Source organism: Trichoderma atroviride, chromosome 2 (assembly GCF_020647795.1).
Source record: "Trichoderma atroviride chromosome 2, complete sequence".
NCBI lineage: Eukaryota > Fungi > Ascomycota > Sordariomycetes > Hypocreales > Hypocreaceae > Trichoderma > Trichoderma atroviride.
This window is the reverse complement of record NC_089401.1, coordinates 5,259,496-5,279,679: the sequence shown is the minus strand read 5'-3', so window position 1 is coordinate 5,279,679 and position 20,184 is coordinate 5,259,496. Positions and strand designations below refer to the sequence as shown.

Genomic DNA, 20,184 nt, shown 5'->3' with positions numbered 1-20,184 from the left:
CAAGGCGCTGTATTCCACTGGGCAGTCCAGGGAGGCGGATGCACTAAAGACACCCCGCCAATAGCGGCTGTTCTTGGGCATCTGAGAAATCAACCACTAAAGGCACGATAATCTTTAGCAGCTCCTGAAATCACATTCATCAAGGTGGACAGCACCGAAAGTTTGGCTCTCATTGTCTCTATTAGAAATAAACAACAGAAACAAATTGCTCTAAGCTGTAGCTTCTAACTTTACAATGTGGTACGTATTGAATACTACCGCACACCGCGAACCCGAAATATCGAGAAGCTCTCCTAATGCTAACCATGCGTCCAGCAAACATATTCTCAACGCCCAAGTCGCCATCCGGTCACCCTGCTGTACGTTACGATTTCTACATCACCCAACCACCATACGCAATGCCTCGGCTTGTCTCGATTTCTCTCAACCTCGTCTGCTAACATAACCCCGAACCTTGCCAGGCCGGAAATGGTTCGACTGCGCAGAGTGCCACCAAGAGCAGGAAAACCATCCTCTCAAGCAGAGCTTCGAAATGACCTTTGCCTGCAAAAAGTGCAAAAAGGTCTTCCGCAAAGACGCCCAAGAGTTTGACGAGAGCGACGAATACTGCCCGCACTGCGACAACCACTTCGTCCTCGAGGCCAAGACCCCCAAGGCCGCCTTGACCATTGAGGGCGACGATGTCCGAATGAACAACAAGTTGCTAAGGGACGAAAGAATAAAGCAGGATGGCATGAGGACCATCTTTGACCCAACACCAGACGCCGACAGGCTTGGCTGAGTGGCATGATACATTTGTGTTTAAGAAATAGCGGCGTTGCACGGCATCACAATAAATTGGAGTTCATTTTTCCCCTCAAAGATAGGGTGCACCTTTGTTTACGGCATCCCTTGTTCAGATCTGCAAATGTTGATACGGCATCATCTGCGCTCTAAGTTTGTTTGCATTCAAATAAATACCAAGTCCCATTTATTCTTTATTCAGCAGCAGAGTCCTCGCCGCTTCTCGTCAGAATAGCAGCGCTTCCAGTGCCTGGTGTCCGTCCCGTCTTCTTCTTGGCAGCCTCCTCCTGCTTCTCTTGCTCAATTTCCTTCACGAAGCCCTCAATCTCGTCCGTCGGCAGCAGCTCCATAGATGCGCCGGGGGCCATGAGGGCAATCTCAATGTTCTTGGCGCCTGTCTGGACGACCTCGAGAAGGGACTTGATCGCCAGTCTGATGGTAGCCTGTCTATCCATATCCTCCTTGTAGTTTCGCTCCAGGAACTCTCGAACCGTCTTGCTTGAGCGACCAATAGCGTTCGCTTTCCTGTAACAGTCAAAAGGTTAGCCATGATAAAGGTGCATCGCGTGAGTGAGTGTCGTAGTGAGAGCTTTACCAAGCTGAGTAGATACCAGAAGGCTCTGTCTGGTACAGTCTGGGCACCTGGCTGCCATTGTCAAAGCCAACCACCAGGGTGCTGATGCCGAATGGCCGGACACCTCCAGCTTGTGTGTAACGCTGCTGCACACCGGCAACGTATTTTGTAATGTACTCGATCGTAACGGGGTCTTCAACCGACAATCGGTGGGATTGGGCTTCTAATCGTGCCTTGTCGACGAGGATTCGGGCATCTGCGTTCAGGCCGGCAAAGGCCAGAGCGACATGGTGATCCAAGACCTGGATCTTGGAAGGCGTAATTCGTGTGTCCTGCAGCTTCATCGCAGACCTCTTCTCGCATCCTAGCACAACCACATCCTTGCCTTTGACGCCGACAGCGCATGTACCTATCCCGAGAAAGTCAGTCGAGGTGGGGGTGGGAAGACGGCCTTGTAGTTGACGGACCTCTCTTCACAGCTTCGCCGGCATATTCAACCTGGAAAACATGTCCGTCGGGGCTGGAATAGTGTCAGATGGGGGGGTTCGAGGGCAAACGCGGCTGCAGCAGCACAAACCTGAAGACTGGATGCAAGAACAATGTCAGCAGAGGTATCAAGACCAGCCAGAATGCGGAACAACTTACCCGACAGAGCTCTGTCGTAACCAGACGCCATGGCCTCGAATTATTGGCTGTGAAATTGAAAACGAAGCAATTCTTTTCGCTCAGGGCCACAGAATGCAATCTGGTGGCAGGTCAATGCTGTGGAAGATGAGGTTGCGGATCTGCTTTGATGTCGATATTGGGGGGTCGATATGCTGGTTCCAGCGGAGCTTCGTCAGAGTGGCAGCCTACCTTGCCTGTCTGTGGCGGTACGTTGGAAGGCTGGAGCTGGAGCTCCCTGGCAGCCGCGCTGGGGAACGGAGAAACGTGATGGCGGGCGACAGTACGTACATTGTTATGTGGCGCACGTGTGGCTTGATTGGACGGATGAGCTGAGGATCACGTGACGCCGCCACTTTGTGGTATTCCTGTGCACTTACTGTCCAGGCATCAAGTGTTTGTTTATTCTAACTCTACTGTGCAGTACTAGGTACTACTAGTAGGTAGGTACTAGTAGTAATCTAGATGCATGTACTTGCTCGCGAGGTTTGAAATTATTAAAAAAATCATCTTTTGCGATTTTGAAACGCAGATACTCAAGTTAGGAGATATATGGGGCCAAAGGACCCTTCCTGCCTTTTTATGTTCATCCCCAAATCATGCCCAAACGCTGGAAAAAGGAAAACATAGAACCCGCTGGGACGTAACCTCCATAGGTCGACTGCCACCACGAAGCAAAGGTTCCTATCATCAACAATTTATTAGAGACGGAACATGGCTTTCAAACAGGCCCATACTCGGGGATAAGACAACTTACCTGTCACAGGTCCGAGCTCACTAAATCCCAAGAGCTCCAAAACATAGGGTGCCAGCGCAACAAGCACGCCGAGAGCAATGACGGTGATGAGCACCGTCGCTACCAACTCGAGAGGATGATTTCTTGCATCCTCAACGAGATGGTGGAATACTGAATCGGCCTCTTTAGCGGCATCTTCATAAGCCTTGGCAAAGGCTGGGCCCATCTTGTCGCGACCCTCTCTGATTGCTGCTACCAAAGCATTCAAGATGCGTTTCGCAAGCATCTCGGACCAGCCAAGGGTTCCAACCGTCTCATCGAGTTGCTTCTTAAGATTTGTACCATGCTTTTCCGAACGAAGCAGGATTGAAACAAGGTCGACCGCAACCTTGTCATAAGTGCAGAGGGACGGGTCGTATTGGAGAGATGAAGGCATCGAGGTGGAATGTTTCTCGCCAGGCAAGAAATCCGATGCAGGCTCGGATGAACCACAAAGGCAGCTTAAAATGCCATGTAAGGAATCCATGATGGTAGTTGATTCCTCGTACAAGTTGTGCTTGGAAATTGGGTGATGTGCAGCGAAAGGATCTGATTGCTCGTTGTTTGCGAAACAGCTTAATTCTTATACCTCTCCAATCTCGACCATGCAAACCCTCTTCCCTAGGCGGTCAAAGATTGACGTAACTTGGACCAAAGACTGCCAAATGCCACGCCCTGCAGATTTCGCTGATAAGAAGCTCATGCATGTTTCATTGGACAACTTCCCATCGGATAGCAGCGTTAGCCTACACACCTCAAGGCTGCTGAAAGACACATGATGTTGTAGGCCTCCCACAGCGCTAAACTGAAACAGCCTTACAATAATAGCGAATGGAATGTTAACAGCACAGGTATGGCTAGAGAAGAAAAAAAGTTAAAAGGTTGAGTTAATGCGAAACCAGATTATTTCTTAGAGGAAGCCACTCAAGGTGCGTGTATAATAGGATTCTAGTTGCGAAGATTCCAATTTCCGAAAATTATGCAAATCAATACTCTTCCTCCACAACATTATTTTCTTATGATACGTCCTAAACGTTGAAAAAAAGCATTAATCAGTATTCGTATCCCCCATATACTGAAAGACACCATCAACTACGCATACATGCATTCCAAACATTCCTCCAAAGTGGTTCTCCCAACGATCTAATCTAATCTAATCTCGCGCTACCCAAACTATTGAATCCCAGTATCCCAAAAAAAGGTTCCGCATACAAATTACCAAAACAAGAAAAGGTGCAAATGCGCACACAAAACAAATACCCAAATCAGCAAGTAGCAAACAAAAAAAAAAAAAAATAGTAGTAATCATGAAACTTCGATCCATTTGCTGTAAAATACGAGTTATACCCCAAGTTGTCATGCAAAAGATCTACTTCTCAGATCACAAAATGCAACAAGACAAATCAAGTTAAAGCTAAAGTCAGATTGCCTCAATACAGACGTTAGCGTAATCTCTAGAAGAGAAAAAAAAATACGCGTGTTTTCACCCTGTATGTCTCAAACTGCAGTGCTATTATTAGCCATGCATGACTTAGACAAAAACAGGCCGTATTACCAAGACACAAGCATATGTAGCATAACCTCCCAAAATAGAAGCTGATTGATAAGAAAATAGGAGTAGTAGTTATTCAAAAGCTATAGAAAATGACACAATTTCCGCTTTCCCATAAGAAAAAAAAAATCCTCTCCCTCAGAAAGAAGCCAATGTCCCGCTTGGTTTTATAAAAGAAGCTTTCCGCTCTTTGTGTCCCTTTGTTCCACGGCAGTCCAGCTGTCTCAGTCTCTCCCTTGCAAAAACCTTCTATATATGGATCCCATCTATCTATCTTTTTTCCCGCTCTCCTCCTCTTGAAAACACAAAAAAAAACAAGTTTCAAATGTCGCTATACAAGATACCTATTCTACACTGAAATACCATCATTCGTTCGTCGTCTTCGTCGCGATTTCCATCGTTTGTCTTCGCTTTCGTCTTGGTTCGATTGTCGGTATTTCGTACGTCTTCTCAACGTTCATCGTTTTTGACATATTCCGAAGTATATTATTCATTAGAATTTAGCCACTTCAGACCACGTATGGGCCTGCAAGACGCTCGTCACAGCTTGTGCTTTCGCCCACAACCGCTTCTTAAAGCCGTCCAGCCAGAGAATCTCAAGCACACCATCCTGTGATGTAACATTGATATCCCGGTAAAAGTTCATGGCAACCGTCATCGGGCCCAGCAGCATATCAGGCTGTACAGTAGATTCAAGAGCCGAATCAAGCCCTCGACAGATATTAGCCGCCAGCTCCCGCCCGTCCTGGTAGTGGGTTGGGTCAATCTGCAGGCTGGATGGCAGTTCCGGCCACACCTGAGGGTACGCATCGACAACAGGCTCGAAAATAGCCATGTGAATCGTTTCAATGCAATGATGGAATGGAATCATGGCCATCCAATAATAGACAAACATCAAACCGGTGAGTCCGTCCTTGAAAGCATATGCGTTGGCAAAAGGAATGGCGCCACCAGGGCTCCTCAACTCCTCGGCCCAGTATGGGAAGGAATGCTCGTCTGCTCCCCTGTAAGCGCCTTGCAACCATTGTCGAAACTGTGCTTCTATAATCAGGCAATGGTGAAGAAGCTCTTGTGCTTGCGTGCGGCGAGCAAGGGTCGCTTGTAGATGGACGATTCGATCCATTTGTTCGAGGAGGGCGGGAAGCTGAAGCACAATGTCAAACAGCTCGTCGAGAGGGGACTTTGGGTGCTGCTCCCATGGTATCGTCGTCCATTCTGGCATTCGCAAAAAGGTATCGCGCCGTCTCAAGAGAGCAATGCTCATCTAAATCATCTCAGTGGTTAGAATTCGGGACAGCAAGAGGATATGCGAGTGGGACAACCTACAGCCACAGGGCGGTATACCCTCACGAAGAAATGATGATTTGGAAAAGAGGCGAAATAGTGCGGCCCAAGCCGAGTCATATGCTCTGCAGTGAGTCTCCATGCCGCACCCGATGTATCGTGCTGTGATGGTTCATCGCCCGATTAGTTTTTGATCGGACATAACGAGGACATCATTCGGGGAATAAATCTCCGCGGAATCATGACTCGGATAACAAGTGTTATATACAAGACGCAAAAAAGAAACAAAACTCACCTCGAAAAGAAACGCGCAATAACTTTCTGTTGAGTCATGCTCAGCGTTAGTGGCCTTTTGGCGCACAAAGCATTGTGCATTCATACCGAAAGCATCGTCCGCCACCAATAGCAGCTCTGCCGCTGCATACGGGGGGGAACTGCAAAGCACTCAAAGATGCCGCAACGGATCCATCGCCGCCGCTCTCGCCGCCGGCTGGAACTTCGTGTCTCGCGACAATTTGCAAACTCGTCTGAAGCGCGGTAATCAGGGCGGGAAACTCGGTTGCTCCTGGGCCGCCAGAGGACAAGCGGATGTAATCGTCCCATGCTGAGGTTAGCGGTCCCAGAGGCTGGAAGAGCTGCGGGCTGCTCATGATGCTGCTGCTGCCACTCTCCAGCTCGTCTGCCTTGACACTCGGGCTAGGGCTTGCCTTTGGCTTCCTGGATGGCGTGGTCTTCTTGGGGTGCGAAGCCACACGGCCCTTATTTTCAGGTGTGCCGGTGATGAAGACTCGCTCTCTTTCGTATCCTTCGCAGGTTCTGCCGCTGCTGATGCAGTTCTGGCAGAATGGCCGCTCATTGCTGCACTGTTGTCTCGTCATGTTAGTTGCCTTCTCATACGGTGTCTTTCTGGTCGCCTCTTTCTCTCTCTCTCTCTCTCTCTCGCTCTGTCTCTTTTTCTCTTTCATATCGCCAGTATGGCCATCATCTTCATCATTGTGTTCTCTTCTCTCTTTGTAAGAGAAAGAAACCGAGGGGAAACAGGGAACAAACCTTTACTCTTCGCCTACGGCAAGTCTCACACCCCTTATACTTGCCCGGAACACCAACCATTTTGTCGATCTTTGCGCTCGGCGCGTTTGTGTGTGTGTATGCGTATGTATGCGTGTATATCCCGGCCTGTCTTTGGGCCTCGGGGTCTTTGTATGTGTGTGCGTGTGTGTACGTGTGTGTACGTGTGTGTACGTGTGTGTACGTGTGTGTGTGTGTATGTGGTGTGCGGTTTGGCCTGTGTGGGGAAGGGCAGCGCTTGGTTCTTGAGCCTTTCCAGAAAGGAAAACTAAAATTAAAGAAGAAATAAAATGTCCGGTTCGTCTATAGAAACAAGAGTCTGTTTTGCTTGGTTCTCTTTCGATGCCGCAGTCTGACCCGCAGCCTTGCTCTCTTTGCCACCGCCTATCCTCTTTGCATCATGTTGGGTCTGTTATATATTTGTGGAAAAGAGGGAAGAGAGACAAAGAGGGACGGCGTGAGCCATAGGCCTCCTGGACATGCATTCGCGCACGGGAGCTATTCTAGCAGCAAACAAGGTAGGTAGTCATGTCGATGGATGGAACTGGTAAGGGTCGGGGACAGGTACGGAGGTGAGGTTGTGAACAGGGACAGCCAGGCCAGAACCACATGGCAGCAAACGGACCATACTCGATGGAGGAAATTGATCATCTCCACACGAGATATGTCCATTCTCGAGCGTCGAATGGCAATTCAACATTGGCCTGTGGGAGATGGTGGCAGGCACCCATCTCCGCCTTTGGCATGGGGCTTTGGACGTGGATTGGTGGCTTGACCCATCAAGGCCCGGCAACCACCGAAGCCAAAACGTACGAACGGCGACCAGGCGTCGGGCGAATGAGAAGGCTACGATGGCCTCTCGGCATCGAAGCTTCATGGGTCAACATGATATGCAAGGCTTACACGGTAACGGTCAGTCGGTTCAGGGGTCCCGAGGCCTCTTGCAAGCCCATGCCTCGCTTCTCTCTTGCATTCACTCAGTCTCGTGGCATCTGCCTCCTCTCGTCTTCCGCAGGTCTACTATTAGAAAGCAGCCCTCTGTGTCCGCCCGGCACGACGCTAACATGGCCGGCAGCCCTCTTCTGCTGCAGTCCCACCATGTTGTTTGTGGCACTAAGTTTCGTAGGGCTGACGCGGAGGGCCAGCTGTGCTCCTGGTTGGCTGCTCCACCGAGGCAACTGAGCGTGTCTCTGTGCGTCAGCGATCAGATGTCTGCACAAGGCGCGCGCTGCCATTGGACGGGCTGCTGAAATGACAGGAATACAGCCTATGAGAGATAAAGCATCGTGGTGAATGCACCGGCCTTCTTTGGGCTTCGGTGGCTCCCTCAGCCTATCCGGCCCTCACCCCGTCCGGCGCTCTGATAGGCCGCCCGGAACCCCCCCGGTCGCCAAATCCCCAAGGAACCGTTCCGGGAGCCCAGCAGCCTCGCCAGAAGCGGGTGCTTCAGAACCTCGTAACATGCCATGATCCAGCATGATCCAGCTGCCATCACCTAGACCGCCAGAACGGCGCCTGCTCGGAGGGCTACAATCGCAACGGCCGTTGTCCCGCGACTGCGTCTAGCCCGGCAAACCCCCCTTATTGCCGTGCACACAAACCGGTGTCGGCCGACATAACACTGGATCGGGAAACGGCGCCAGGCTCAAAAGAGTTACAAGATGTGAAGAGTATGCCTAAGGGGATCCAGGGGAGCGGTCCGCATAATACATGTTACTCGTACTAGGCGGGAGGCTAGCATGTCATGACTTACATACAGACATGCAAAAGGCCGAAAATGACTTGCAAAGCGCCGCAAATGGGCACGTCCTGGCATTACTATCGCATCCTCGTCCGCCACCCTCTCTACTGCTCGGGCCAACATCCCGGTCAAATGTATTTGTACGGATTCATAATGCCATTCTGTCATCAACAAATCGTCAGTGTCAGCCCTACCGCTTAGCAATAGTGTGCAAATCGTGCATGGTTGCGCGCGCCCTCCTCCAGCCGCAAGGCAGCTCTCCCGGCACATGTGACGTGCCATCATGAATCAGAGGGCAAACGGCGCATCATGAAACACGAATAGTTGAAACAAAGGTGCATGGCATGGATGAGAAACAAGCGATAGACGACAAGCGAAAAACGGTAAAAACAAAAAGGCGCACTAGCGAGGGGACAAGGGAGCTTACCGGGTCATACAGCTTCTTAATCTGCTTCATCAGGCCAATCACCGTGTCGTTGCGGCTGTAGTTGACAAAGTTCTTCTTGGCCAATCCCAACCCATGCTCGGCGCTGATGCTGCCATTCCGCTTTGCAATCCATTCGTACACAAAAGGCTCCAGAGCCTCCTCGACCTTGGCGTCATACCGTCTTACAGCCACATTCAGATGCAGGTTAGAGTCGCCCATATGACCGTAGCCCACCACTGCGCTCACCGGGTGCTCCTCGGCATCGCCGATCAGACCAGCCTCCCCCATGCGCTCCCTCACATCCTCGACGAGCGAGTACATCTCTGCCAGCGGGATCGAGACATCGTACTTGTAGACGCCACCGCCGTGTCCAATGCACTCGGTGATGCTCTCGCGCCAGCTCCACAGCGCCTTGGCCTGCGACTCACCTTGCGCGACGACGCCATCCGTCACGATTTCCTTGGTCAAGACGTCTTCGAGGAATTTTTCCAGCTTCTCATTGTCGTGGTCGCCATTGGAGCCGCTGGTCTCAATCAGACAGTAGAATGGGTGATCGCCCTCCAGCGGTCGCTCCTCTCCTTTGATCTCGTGTACAATCTGCTGGCTGCGAGAATCCATCAGCTCAAAGGCCGAGAGGATTTCTCCCAGCTGCTTCTTGGCTTCGCGGAAGGCGAGCTGCGCCTTCTTGAAGGAATCCACGCCAAAAAAGGCCACATTGACAGCAGCCGAGCGCTGCGGGCACTGGATGACCAGCTTGGTGATGATTCCAATGGTTCCCTCACCGCCAATGAACAGCTGCTTCAAGTCGTAGCCCGTGTTGTTTTTGCGCAGAGCGCACATGTCATTCATGATGGTGCCGTCCGGCAGCACAGCTTCCATGCCCAAAACAGTTCCATGCAAACTTCCGTAGCGCAGCAATCGCAGACCGCCTGCATTGGTGGCAACATTGCCGCCTACATGGCAGGATCCCTTGGCTCCCAGGTCGAGGGGAAAGATATATCCTCTTTCGGCGAGGTACTGATCGGCTACCTCCAAGATGCATCCCGCATCCAACACGAGAGAGCCGCTGACATCGTCAAAGGAGTGAATCTTGTTCATGCGACTCATATTGATGACGATTTCGTCGAAAATGGGCACCGAGCCGCCCACCAGCCCAGTGTTACCGCCCTGCGGCACGACGGCCAGCTTCTTGTCGTTGCAGTACTTTAGAATCTTGCTGACGTCCTCGGTCGATCCGGGCTTGAGGACGAGCCGGCTCTGGCCTCGATACTTGTGCATCCAATCCTCGTTGAAGGGCTTGAGATCGTCCTCGGCCGCGGCATTGACGCCATCAATCACGGCCTGCTCGCCACCGAGGAGGTCTTTGAAGTAAGCAACATCCTCCGCCGTCAGTGACGCAAACTTGGCGTCTCTCTTGATCTCAGGGTAGGTGTCGGTGGTGAGCTTTGCCAGGTGCTGGACTGCATGTGATTGAGACAGCAGTCTGGGTACCGACGTCGCAAAGCATCGAGCTGAAGCAGCTGAATGGCTAGTCAAAAAGCTAGCACTGCCAATTGCGCCAATCCGCCGGTTGGGCGCCCGCAGCACTCGCACAAGCCTCGATCGTGTAACCATATTCTCTGTCAACAAGGGGCGCGTGGGTTGTGAGGCCAACAGCAAGAGACGCGATCAGAGAGGGAGAGAGAAGAAGAGAAAAAAAATCAAGTCAGACGGGGCTGCTACGTTGAAGCTTCCTTTCTTTCGGTTATCGAAATTCCGGGTAGACAAGAGCCGGAGCTATTGCTTAATTCTTCAGGAGCCTATTAGGCAGCTCGAGCGCCGTAATTCCACTGTTAGGCGTCGCTCTTGCGGCACTAGGGCGTCCAATTAGGCTCTGAGATCATGAGTGGGCCTGTCTGTGTCTCCGAACACGGACTCCCGGCTATTAAAACAGCAGCCAACGGATTTACATAGTGAGTGCCTGTTATTCTGCAAGCAACAGCAGCAAAATTAATTCAATAAAAAGGAGGCCATTGCCAATTAATTTGACTGTCTAAACGTCGTAGTACTATTATTTCAACGTCGAGACTTGAAACTATAATGAAAATTGTGTCCAATTTTTACAGCACCCTTACCATCCAAAAAAACACCATTAGCATGCATCCAGGGTACCGAGAAAACACCGCTGCCTCTCCAACCAAGTATCCAGACAACATAGGAGACAGAGACTCCGTATAACGCATGTACGCGCGACAAGGGGAAAAAAAAAGTAAAAATGGGGGGGGGAGTATACAGAGAATTATACGGAGGCCGTCCATAAAAATGACGCTGGGTCATATAGATGAAGCATCAATCACGGCTACCCATGGCCGTTCACCTTGGAATCTCTTCGGGGCCGATCATCGCCAACGTTTGTACTATCTTGGAGCATACCGGCTGGTATATCGCCGTCCGCGTTATCGTCTCCTTCGCCCATCATCTTTTCCATGAAGGAGATGTAGTCGAACTGGTCTTTACCACGATCCCGTGACATATCTGGACCGTTGTGCGGCGGCATCATGTCGAGCAGCTTATCAATGACCTCTTCAGGCACAAGACTGTGGCGCAGATCCATTTCAGTGACATATGGCTTGCCATCTGCAACTTCGCGGAACGACTGGAAGACCTGCTCGGCGGTATTTTGATCTTCGGTGACGTCGACCATGAAGCGGATAAACTGCTCAAAAGTAACATATTCTTTGCCCCCAGAGGTGTCGACAAAGTAATCGTGCATCTCATCTTCGGAGAAAACTAGGCCTAGTGAGGCCAGAGCTGCGCTGAACTCAAGCTCTTGGAGCGAATTCGAGGCATCACGATCAAAGTGGCGGAACACACTCTCAAACTCTTCCAGCTGAATAGGCGTCAGATTGGTCATGTTGCGAGCGACCATCTGGTTTTCCAGAAAGGAGAGCTTCTTTTGAACCGAGGATCTCACAAGCGTCAGCTCGTATGCCAGTTCGTCATATGTATAGGTGGTGAAGTCGTTCTCCTCAATGTTTGCTTCCTCGCACATGGCGTCTACTTCCGCAATGGTACTGAGATATCGATCAAGGGGTGGCAAGTTTTCACTGAGTTTCTTGACATGGTGCAGCTGATCTTCAATATCGCCATCCAATCCCGAAATGGCAAGCTGCATGGTGTTGAGAGCCATGGCAAAGTCATTTGCTTTGTCCGCAAATGATTTCCTCAGCGCGTTTTTGATGCTGCGGCGTTGTTAGCCTCAAGTCAACCCCTTCTACTTTGCACAAAAGTTTTCTCTCTTCACTTACTCTCGAATCGTCTCATTGATGAGCTGCGCGCGAGCCATCTCGCTGCTTGTAAGACTCTTCCAATCCCTCTCAATAACATCCTGACTGACCTCTGCCGGAGGTTCATAAGGTCGTAGCCGATAGGTGCTCAGCTTCGTTTTGATGTTTCCCAACAGTGTGGCAAGTTCGCTCTTCTCGGCAACCCATTCTCGCTTCTTGCCCCTCTTATACTCTGAGAATTCGGACGCCTGGGCCTTTGCATCTGCATAGGTGCCCTCAAACTTGGCCGTGTGCCACTGTTCAACCTGGCCTCGGATATTCTTCAAGAGTTCCCGCATTCGTCTCTCGTAGGCGTTTTGCATCTCCCACGCGCCTTGCATGTTGTTGAAGAACTTTTCGACTCGTCGTCCCGCGTTTTCGACTTTTTCCATCTGAGAAAAGGCATGGAACCAGTAGGCAATATAGGTCATCAAACTTCGCTCATCGGGCTTCGCCACATCGCACACATCTTCAACGTCCAACAGCTTGGGGATACCAATCTCTTCGTGGGCAATATCAAAGGCGAGCTGCATGTTGCCGCGGTGGTCTGACTTGTCCAACGTATCAAAGTCGATCAAATCCGGTCGATGGATATCCAGCAAGGCGCAGAAGGCGAGGCCGTCGTTCCAGCTGCTACTAAAATCGCGAACTTCGACCTCATCGTAGCACGCGGTTTTTCGTTGACACCACAACAGCAAGCCCTCCTTGGCAGACATACCCTCTTGGTTGATGTCGCTAATTGTAAAGCGAAGAATCAGGGTCCAAATAAGACCAAGAACAATTTTGCGGTTTCCATCAACAACATCTTCAGCGCCAATATTTGTCATCTGAATGCCTCTGGACTTGATAAAGTCCAGGGCCAGGTTGGCATTTTCGAACCGTTGGACACGAAGCTTCGGACGGGAGGCATATCGACCGAGGGATTCTTGAGAAAGACATTCGAGGAGGTGAATCAGCATAACCTAAGGACGAAGAAAAGTCGAAATAAATGTCAGCAAGAGGCTCTCACAATACATGGCGACAAGCAAAAAAGGGAGGGAACATCCTATACAGGGCGTGCATCGAGTTCAAGATGGGTTCAACTTACACCGTCGCTAAGGTCTGTTACCAGGTCCTTCACCTCCAGGTTCCTGGCTACAATCTTGGTGTTTAGCCTGCAGAGATGTCTTTGTCAGCATTTCACGGAGCTGTATACAAGAAAGCATTTGAAAATCTTGCTCTGTTTGGGCAGGTTGGAACGCACCATTTGGTAAACGTCTTCTGCTGGACCGTGATCCATCTCTGCTGCTCTGAGAAGGTCATCCTTGTGAGAAATTGGTCATGGACACCCCGAATCGACGACGAATCGACTAGTACGTCGGCCGCAGGCGCCTTGGTCTCGATAGGGGCAAGGTCAGAGACAGCTTCAGGGGATTCAGACGTCTGAGACTCTGCCGGGCGAGGTTGTCTGGAAAACTTTGCAGGCTTGGGCGGCGTCTTGGGAGGACTGGAAAGCTTTGAGTGCGTCGGGGACTGGCTCAGGGCTTTGGTGCCCAATGATGAGCTGCGCTTCTCTGACCGCTGGAGGCGCGTACCAGTAGCAGTAATGCCACTACGCTCCTTGTCCCGCCCACTCCGCTGAGGGGGGTCCGAAATGCAGCGTGGCCGGGGTAGCGATGGAGAGGGGCCCCTTTGCAGGCGCGCAGCAAATGGCAGCGGCTCAGCCTCAGCCTCGGAGATGGTGCCACCGACACTGGCAGCAGGACTGACGGGCGATACGGGCGATCTGGGCGGCGTCCAGAGGTCCGGCGGAGTAACGGGACGCTGGACCTGGAGCTGGAGACGGAGCTGGCGCGTGGATGCAGCGACTTTGGTGTCGGTATCCAGGTGGCGCTGGGCTTGTAAACAAAATTCGGGGAACTGGTCAGCCAGCTCGAGGTTGCCGGGCTGCAGCTCCTTCCGCGAGGGGCCTGTGGGCGCCGTCTGTCTAGGCGCCTTTAGCGGCCCCGTGGCGCTGTGGCACAGGCTGTTATAGGCCATGAGGGCGGGCGCGAGCAGCAGCAGTAGCGCTACGAGTGACAGCGGTAACAGGCAGTCGGCGTCGTGGTACCGGTACATGTACAGGTACTTGCGACAAAGGGACAACGAAGCAGCTCTATCGATAAGACAGCTCGGCTTCCCTCGTTTTAAACGGCTTGGGACAAGAAGAGGGAGAATTGCTTTGACAACGCCCAAAGACGAGGAGGATTCAGCAGATTATTATGAATTAAATTAATATTACTGTGATTTGTTGTCTTTGTTTTGTCTTTGGTTCCTTCATTCTCGTCTGGAATTCGACTGTAGTTATACCTTCCTCCAGCCAGGTACCTACGACCCTCAACTCGATGTATCAGAAACCCTCTCTGGACCATGCTGCGGGCGAGCTTGACAGATGCTCCGTAACGTTCGACGTGGCACCGTCCAAGCATCCTCGCCGTCTTAAGCGATTGGGTCCTCATGCACGGCTCCACGCTGCCACATGAGAAACGTCCATCCGCCAGGGTCCGGCCAAGAAGTCAGCGCATGGCGGCATCCAAGAGCTAAACTCGAACCAAGACGATCCTGCACCAAAAAGTATCGAGACAAGGTTCGTCCGCCTCGTCGACGATCCAGCGATCCAACCTCCTCAATTTCCAAGCGAACGCCAGCGGCTGCTGCATGGAGATGCATCAACCCACACGTCGCAAAAACGGTGATGAAACTCTACCAAGCAAGGCCAGCGAATGCCAGGCCGTCGTGGCGCTCGCCTTGTTCTTCGCTTGGCTGCAAGAATCGTCGTTTTCGTCCATTTCCTCCACAATTTCTCATCCGGTGATTGCGCGGCAGTCGTTTGATGGTGCAGAAACAGGTTTGCTCCAGCTGAGTTGGCATATTCTGAACAAGCATGTCCGTTCGAGATTCTCAACTTGATGCGGCCGCCTTACATACGTTCGTGGGTCAATATCTGGTGGCAGTGAATGTCGTGGCTGGGTAGCTTTGATTCTGCATAATCCCTGGCTGTCATATTACCGGTATAACAAGTGACCGCCTTCTTGTCATCACATTCAAACGCAAACCAGCCTGGGAAATATGAGTCCATGCTTGGTGGTGTGGCAATAACGCGACTTGGAAAGTTTATTCAAAAACGCGCCCCTAAACCACGCAGGGTGCAGACATCAAAGACATGACAGGTCGTCTTTCACAGTCTGCAGTCCTGAGCACGTTTCTGTCCAAGTCTGTCCATAATCAGGTCACGTTAAATCCGACGGAGCCAATATGATGCCGATTGCTATGTACAACTCGTACAACGGTGTATCAAAGACTGTATCTGCATATCGACATTGTACGCTTCGCATCATGCTGCCTCCCACGTTTGAAACGCCTTTTTGTCTCGTTCCACTGCCATTGAAATACTTGATGAATACTGATAATTGTTTACTGTTCGTTGATTATATATGTAATCTGCATGTGAAGATATTCAACTTTTCAGATATGACAGCTTATCCTAGGGTTATAGCATTTGCCACACTCTGCAAATTTACTCAGGTAAAATAACACCAACTAGGTATATTTCAGCAACATCTGCATTATGCATTTATGCTGACATCGGCTGACGTGTGAATGCCTTGTTCCTCACATCCACACGTCTGATTGCTCGGGCAATCAACCGTTGCTCTTCCAACTGCCGGGTAGTCCATGGAATGAACCATCGTCTCTTGCTATATAAAATCGCTGTATGAAATCGGTCAACAAACCTTTAAACGACTTGAAAAGATGCCAAGTAATATTTCTAAAAAGGAATAATATTCTCGGGATGAATTATGTCAGACAACCAAGTGTCTTAGATTGTAGCTGCTTTGTAGTAACTCGGATAATACTTTTTGTATTCCTAGTCGACTTGGATTGTACTATGTAATACTAATATGGACCAAAGCCATTGAAACATTTTTGTCTTTTCTCATAAGAAAGCACCTATAATATCTATCAATCCCTCTACAGACCTGTAAATCTTCAAATCTTGGAGGTCCCTCTCCAACAGCTTTTCGTGCAATAACTGAAATTTTTACATTTAGACACTTATCATACAGCGTGATCATAACCAACTTCCTTCCTTCATCATCCCCCTGCTACCTTCGAATCTGCTTTCCACCACCCTGCTTCGCCTTGGACCGCAGCGCATACCTCTCCTTCTTCCAAGCCGATACCAAGTTATCCACACTGCCCATGTCGTGCCTGGGCTTGCGCATAAACGTCAACCGCGCTCTCCTCGCCCTCTTCGGCTTGCGCCAGATAATGTCGATGCCCGTCACCGTCGGGCTGTAAATCTTGAACCACGTCTCCACGCCAGTCTTCATCAGCTGTCCTCGCAGCAGAATGGCCGTATCGACGCCGCGGCGCCGCATCTGGATGAATGCGCCCGAAAAGGGCTCCCCGGCCTTGGTGGTCACCATGAGCACGTCGCCCACTTTGGCGCTGTCGGCGTGGTCTCTGGAGAAGAGCCTCGTTCGGGCGCCGGTCGGGTCGAGGCGGGCGATTTCTTGCTGCTTCAGGGTGGGCATCGGGTCGGGATGGGTGGCTCGCGGTGAAGGGACTTGGGGCCAGATTTGGAACTTTGCGGCTTTTTGCTTGTCCATGTCTGGATAACCCAATTGTTAGCAAGGCTGTTATCCTCCCGACTTTACATAGAGTAGAGCAAAAAAAAAGTTCGTACGTTGTCTTTGACTAAAGGCATTCTTCGCGATGGAGGCCGTGGAGGGGCTCGCAGCCTCTGTCGCCAGGCATCGCTGCCACGTTCTCTGGTATCTCGTCCTCCTCAGAGCCGCCTTCAGACAGCCCATCGGCTGCCTCGCAACAGCAGCATTCATCGTGATCGGAATTGGCGCCGTTGAAAAGCTGGGGTTTAAAGATCTCCAACCAAACGTTTTGGGCGAGAAAGTCGCAAAAGCTTCCAATGGGTTTGGAAAAGCCCATGCATTCCGCCGCCGTGATTGGCCCGGCTCCTCTTTTTCTCCGACCCACCCAGCTCAACTTGCGCCTAAGAATGGCCTTGCATGTAACCTTTTTTCTTCCCATTTCAGATAGATCTCTACTGGTCATACTTTACAGCAAATAAAATGTCAAATCGGTCACTAAGGACGGCCGTTCGGTCGGTTGGTCGCCTCAATGGACGAACGGCACGGCCATCGGGCCTTGCGCCGAGGCAATTCAGCACTTCGCCAGCGCATGGTACGCAATAGCAATCCTTCAGCATTGTGTGTATATAAAATTCCAATCAGACGAAACTTCTAACAGATGAGCTGTAAAACAGGTGTAAGAGCCGTCTTCGCCGAGACCGAAAACGACGAAATGAACAAAGTCCTCAACACCATCCAAGAAACCATCATCCTCCCCGCCTACCTCCCCGAAAAGCAGCGCCAGCTCGTCTTCGACCCCAAGATGAAGTCGTACCTCGAGCAGAACCCCATCATCATCGAAGTCGAGGGCCTCGAACACAAATTCTCCACCATTGACCGATTCACCGGCATCGAAAACTCCAAAACCATCCTCACAAAGGCCCTCAAGAGCATGCAGAGCCAGGATGACTGGGCCAACCTGGGCACTCTGTTGGCGGGGTATAAAAAGGCCGGCATACGGCTAAAGGCCAACCACTGGGGAAAGATTGTGCGCATGGCCGGAGACAGCGGCAACATTCACGCCGTGATTGAGTGCGCGAAGCAGTCGGACAAGACGGGGCTCATGTTTACAAACCGGGAAACAGTCGTCCGAGTTCTGTCTTACATCAACGAGAAGGTTACCAGCAGCAACTGGGACGTCACCGAGACGAAGCAGGCCCAGACATGGGCCGACCAGGTTCTCGATCTTCTCCAGCGCAGGGAACATGCGATTGAGGGCCAGCCCACCCGCGAGAGACTACACTTCTCCCGCGTCGTCCGCGGAATGACCCTCTTCGCAAAGGCCTCCGCCGCCAAAGTCAAGCAGCAAGCCGGCGAGCCCGTCGAGCAAGACCTCGTCCTGCTCAAGGATGAAGTCGAGCTGCTCAGCTCACTATGGAAAGACTCAACAAGTGCGAACCTGGACGAGGTGGCCGACTTTGCAAAGCTCAACCCCACCCTGGAGAGAAACTCCAACCCTAAGGGAGTCAAGATCCCCACCGCCCTCAACGGAAGTGCATACGTCAAGGTCCTGGCAGAGAACATCAAGGGCATTTCGCTGGCGCGCGAGGTTCTCGGCGAAGAAGCCCAGGCTCTCGCGCAAGTGGAGGTTACTCTGGCTGATCACTTGCGGAATTTTGTCAAGACTAGCAAGAGCTCAACAGAGGGCTGGGATCAGGAATACTCTACAATCGTCGGACAGGCACCAAAGTGGTAAAACTCTTGTATAAAAGCAGAAAGGTGAAACGGAAAAGACGGGAAAAGACATTTATTTATGAGCAGACGGACTACAAAAGGGAGGTTTAGATGAAAAAAAGATGAAAGTCTATATGTATCATCCTATATATATATATATATATATACGTGTATAATATAACATATCAAAAGCAGCGCTTCAAGGCAGCACAATGTACTTTTCTAAATGCTTCGGCACAGCCCCCCAAAAGCTTCTTCTCCTCCAACCACTTCCGCGAAAACAACCGATCGGCATATCTATACGCCCCATCGCATAGCATCGTCACCACGACATGACCCCGTCCCAGCTTCTCCGCCACCTCCTTGGCCGCCACGACATTCAGCGACGAGCTCGCGCCCAGGTACAGCCCTTCCTCGTCCAGGCACCGGTACACCATCTCGATGCTCTTCTCGTCCGAGATGTGCAGCGACCCGTCCAGCAGGTCAATGTCCGGCGCCAGGTTGTCCGTCACGCGGCCCTGGCCAATGCCCTCGGTGATGCTGGAGCCCGTCCGCTCGACCAGCTTGCCGCCCGACGAAATGTACGAGTGCAGCACGCTGCCCGGCGGATCGGCGAGGAAGCTCTTGACGCGCCCACCCGAGACATCCTTGAGATATCGCGTCGTGCCCGCCAACGTGCCCGCCGTGCCCGTCGCGCACGTAAACGCATCCACTTTACCGCCCGTCTGCGTCCAAATCTCCGGGCCCGTCGTCTCGATGTGCGCCCGCCGATTGGCCGTGTTGTCAAACTGGTTCGTCCACACGGCATTGTCCAGCGCCTCGGCATGGCGCCTCGCCTGGTGATTGTAGTTGTCCGGGTTGTCAAACGCCACCGCCGGCACGGGATACACCTCGGCGCCCAGCAGCCGCAGCAGGTCAATCTTGCCCTGCGACTGCGTGTTGGGCATGTAAATCACCAGCTTGTAGCCGCGCGACCGGCAGACGTGCGCCAGGCCGATGCCCGTGTTGCCGGCCGTGCCCTCGACGACGGTGCCGCCGGGCTTGAGCAGGCCGCGCTCCTCGGCATCTTTGACGACGTAGAGCGCCGCGCGGTCCTTGACGGAGCCGCCCGGGTTCATGAACTCGGCCTTGCCCAGGATCTCGCAGCCGGTTTCCTCAGAGAGGCGGTTGAGGCGGATGAGGGGCGTGTTGCCAATGGCTGTGCACAAGTAAATGTCAGTGAGACCTCATCCATTGTCATGGTCATGGCTTCATACCTCCAGTCAGGCCTCGTGCCACGCCCTGCGCCTTGGACACGGCCAGAGTATAAGCGCTGGGCTCGGCAGCTTTGGCCGCCGCAACGGCTAAGCGCCGCGCAGTTTGTCGAAACATGGCTGCAACTATCCAGTGCCTCACTCGTCTTTGGAGGTCCCAATAGCCTCAATTGCAAGAGAGAGAGATCCGTGCAGCGCTCGTGGATTTGTAAGTTCCAGCTGAGAGCATCAATCAATGGCCGCTTTCCCCAGCTCTGGCGCCGAGGGCCCGGTGGTGGGGCCGACGCCCGAGGACCCGATCACGTCATTTTGCGCTTCAATTAGGGAGCGTCTGTTTGTCTGGAAGATGCCGCTTTTTTTGCCGCATATGAGATTATTTCAAATGGAAAGATGGTTGGATGCTGCTAACAAGAGT

General features: G+C 51.8%; 9 protein-coding genes across 9 annotated transcripts; 2 read left to right on the top strand and 7 right to left on the bottom strand.

Moving 5' to 3' along the window:
* Positions 1-48: 48 nt before the first annotated feature.
* TrAtP1_004574 (uncharacterized protein) lies at positions 49-906 on the top strand. Its single transcript, XM_014084059.2, has 3 exons — positions 49-240; positions 316-359; positions 462-906. Exons 1-3 carry the CDS (start codon positions 236-238, stop codon positions 779-781), a joined length of 369 nt encoding a protein of 122 aa, XP_013939534.1. The 5' UTR covers positions 49-235; the 3' UTR covers positions 782-906.
* On the bottom strand, positions 907-2,310 carry TrAtP1_004573 (uncharacterized protein). The gene is made up of 4 exons (XM_066112359.1): positions 2,003-2,310; positions 1,825-1,941; positions 1,379-1,766; positions 907-1,308 (listed from the first exon to the last, which is right to left on the bottom strand). Exons 3-4 carry the CDS (start codon positions 1,699-1,701, stop codon positions 978-980), a joined length of 654 nt encoding a protein of 217 aa, XP_065968443.1. The 5' UTR covers positions 1,702-1,766; positions 1,825-1,941; positions 2,003-2,310; the 3' UTR covers positions 907-977.
* A 110-nt stretch (positions 2,311-2,420) lies between these two features.
* Positions 2,421-3,606, bottom strand: TrAtP1_004572 (uncharacterized protein). The gene has a single exon (XM_066112358.1). The coding sequence runs from the start codon at positions 3,280-3,282 to the stop codon at positions 2,722-2,724; it is 561 nt and encodes a 186-aa protein (XP_065968442.1). The 5' UTR covers positions 3,283-3,606; the 3' UTR covers positions 2,421-2,721.
* A 1,234-nt stretch (positions 3,607-4,840) lies between these two features.
* TrAtP1_004571 (uncharacterized protein) lies at positions 4,841-6,741 on the bottom strand (the record flags this gene model as incomplete). The annotated part of the gene is made up of 5 exons (XM_066112357.1): positions 4,841-5,611; positions 5,674-5,793; positions 5,927-5,948; positions 6,013-6,494; positions 6,682-6,741. The coding sequence occupies 5 exons, from the start codon at positions 6,739-6,741 to the stop codon at positions 4,841-4,843; spliced, it is 1,455 nt and encodes a 484-aa protein (XP_065968441.1).
* A 126-nt stretch (positions 6,742-6,867) lies between these two features.
* TrAtP1_004570 (uncharacterized protein) lies at positions 6,868-10,722 on the bottom strand. The gene is made up of 2 exons (XM_066112356.1): positions 8,868-10,722; positions 6,868-8,601 (listed from the first exon to the last, which is right to left on the bottom strand). Exons 1-2 carry the CDS (start codon positions 10,479-10,481, stop codon positions 8,569-8,571), a joined length of 1,647 nt encoding a protein of 548 aa, XP_065968440.1. The 5' UTR covers positions 10,482-10,722; the 3' UTR covers positions 6,868-8,568.
* Positions 10,723-10,860: 138 nt separating this feature from the next.
* Positions 10,861-14,191, bottom strand: TrAtP1_004569 (uncharacterized protein; the record flags this gene model as incomplete). The annotated part of the gene is made up of 4 exons (XM_014084055.2): positions 10,861-12,088; positions 12,155-13,134; positions 13,260-13,326; positions 13,416-14,191. The coding sequence occupies 4 exons, from the start codon at positions 14,189-14,191 to the stop codon at positions 11,206-11,208; spliced, it is 2,706 nt and encodes a 901-aa protein (XP_013939530.2). The 3' UTR covers positions 10,861-11,205.
* A 1,826-nt stretch (positions 14,192-16,017) lies between these two features.
* Positions 16,018-17,122, bottom strand: TrAtP1_004568 (mitochondrial 54S ribosomal protein bL19m). The gene is made up of 2 exons (XM_014084054.2): positions 16,881-17,122; positions 16,018-16,805 (listed from the first exon to the last, which is right to left on the bottom strand). Exons 1-2 carry the CDS (start codon positions 17,032-17,034, stop codon positions 16,297-16,299), a joined length of 663 nt encoding a protein of 220 aa, XP_013939529.2. The 5' UTR covers positions 17,035-17,122; the 3' UTR covers positions 16,018-16,296.
* Positions 17,123-17,245: 123 nt separating this feature from the next.
* Positions 17,246-18,652, top strand: TrAtP1_004567 (uncharacterized protein). Its single transcript, XM_014084053.2, has 2 exons — positions 17,246-17,395; positions 17,478-18,652. The coding sequence occupies exons 1-2, from the start codon at positions 17,284-17,286 to the stop codon at positions 18,536-18,538; spliced, it is 1,173 nt and encodes a 390-aa protein (XP_013939528.2). The 5' UTR covers positions 17,246-17,283; the 3' UTR covers positions 18,539-18,652.
* Positions 18,630-19,955, bottom strand: TrAtP1_004566 (uncharacterized protein). The gene is made up of 2 exons (XM_014084052.2): positions 19,773-19,955; positions 18,630-19,714 (listed from the first exon to the last, which is right to left on the bottom strand). The coding sequence occupies exons 1-2, from the start codon at positions 19,885-19,887 to the stop codon at positions 18,702-18,704; spliced, it is 1,128 nt and encodes a 375-aa protein (XP_013939527.2). The 5' UTR covers positions 19,888-19,955; the 3' UTR covers positions 18,630-18,701.
* Positions 19,956-20,184: the final 229 nt, after the last annotated feature.

What these genes read in the sequence shown, in the direction of transcription:
- TrAtP1_004568 (XM_014084054.2), bottom strand. Translation starts at nt 17,034, where the DNA reads ATGAATGCTGCTGTTGCGAGGCAGCCGATGGGCTGTCTGAAGGCGGCT. An exon ending in TGCCTTTAGTCAAAGACAAC is followed by an intron (nt 16,806 to 16,880) that starts GTACGAACTTTT and finishes TGGGTTATCCAG; the next exon opens with ACATGGACAAGCAAAAAGCC.
- TrAtP1_004574 (XM_014084059.2), top strand. An exon ending in CGCCATCCGGTCACCCTGCT is followed by an intron (nt 360 to 461) that starts GTACGTTACGAT and finishes GAACCTTGCCAG; the next exon opens with GCCGGAAATGGTTCGACTGC.
- TrAtP1_004570 (XM_066112356.1), bottom strand. Translation starts at nt 10,481, where the DNA reads ATGGTTACACGATCGAGGCTTGTGCGAGTGCTGCGGGCGCCCAACCGG. An exon ending in TTAAGAAGCTGTATGACCCG is followed by an intron (nt 8,602 to 8,867) that starts GTAAGCTCCCTT and finishes TGTTGATGACAG; the next exon opens with AATGGCATTATGAATCCGTA.
- TrAtP1_004567 (XM_014084053.2), top strand. Translation starts at nt 17,284, where the DNA reads ATGTCAAATCGGTCACTAAGGACGGCCGTTCGGTCGGTTGGTCGCCTC. An exon ending in CAGCACTTCGCCAGCGCATG is followed by an intron (nt 17,396 to 17,477) that starts GTACGCAATAGC and finishes GCTGTAAAACAG; the next exon opens with GTGTAAGAGCCGTCTTCGCC.
- TrAtP1_004573 (XM_066112359.1), bottom strand. Translation starts at nt 1,701, where the DNA reads ATGAAGCTGCAGGACACACGAATTACGCCTTCCAAGATCCAGGTCTTG. An exon ending in TCTGGTATCTACTCAGCTTG is followed by an intron (nt 1,309 to 1,378) that starts GTAAAGCTCTCA and finishes TGACTGTTACAG; the next exon opens with GAAAGCGAACGCTATTGGTC.
- TrAtP1_004566 (XM_014084052.2), bottom strand. Translation starts at nt 19,887, where the DNA reads ATGTTTCGACAAACTGCGCGGCGCTTAGCCGTTGCGGCGGCCAAAGCT. An exon ending in GGCACGAGGCCTGACTGGAG is followed by an intron (nt 19,715 to 19,772) that starts GTATGAAGCCAT and finishes ACTTGTGCACAG; the next exon opens with CCATTGGCAACACGCCCCTC.
- TrAtP1_004572 (XM_066112358.1), bottom strand. Translation starts at nt 3,282, where the DNA reads ATGGATTCCTTACATGGCATTTTAAGCTGCCTTTGTGGTTCATCCGAG.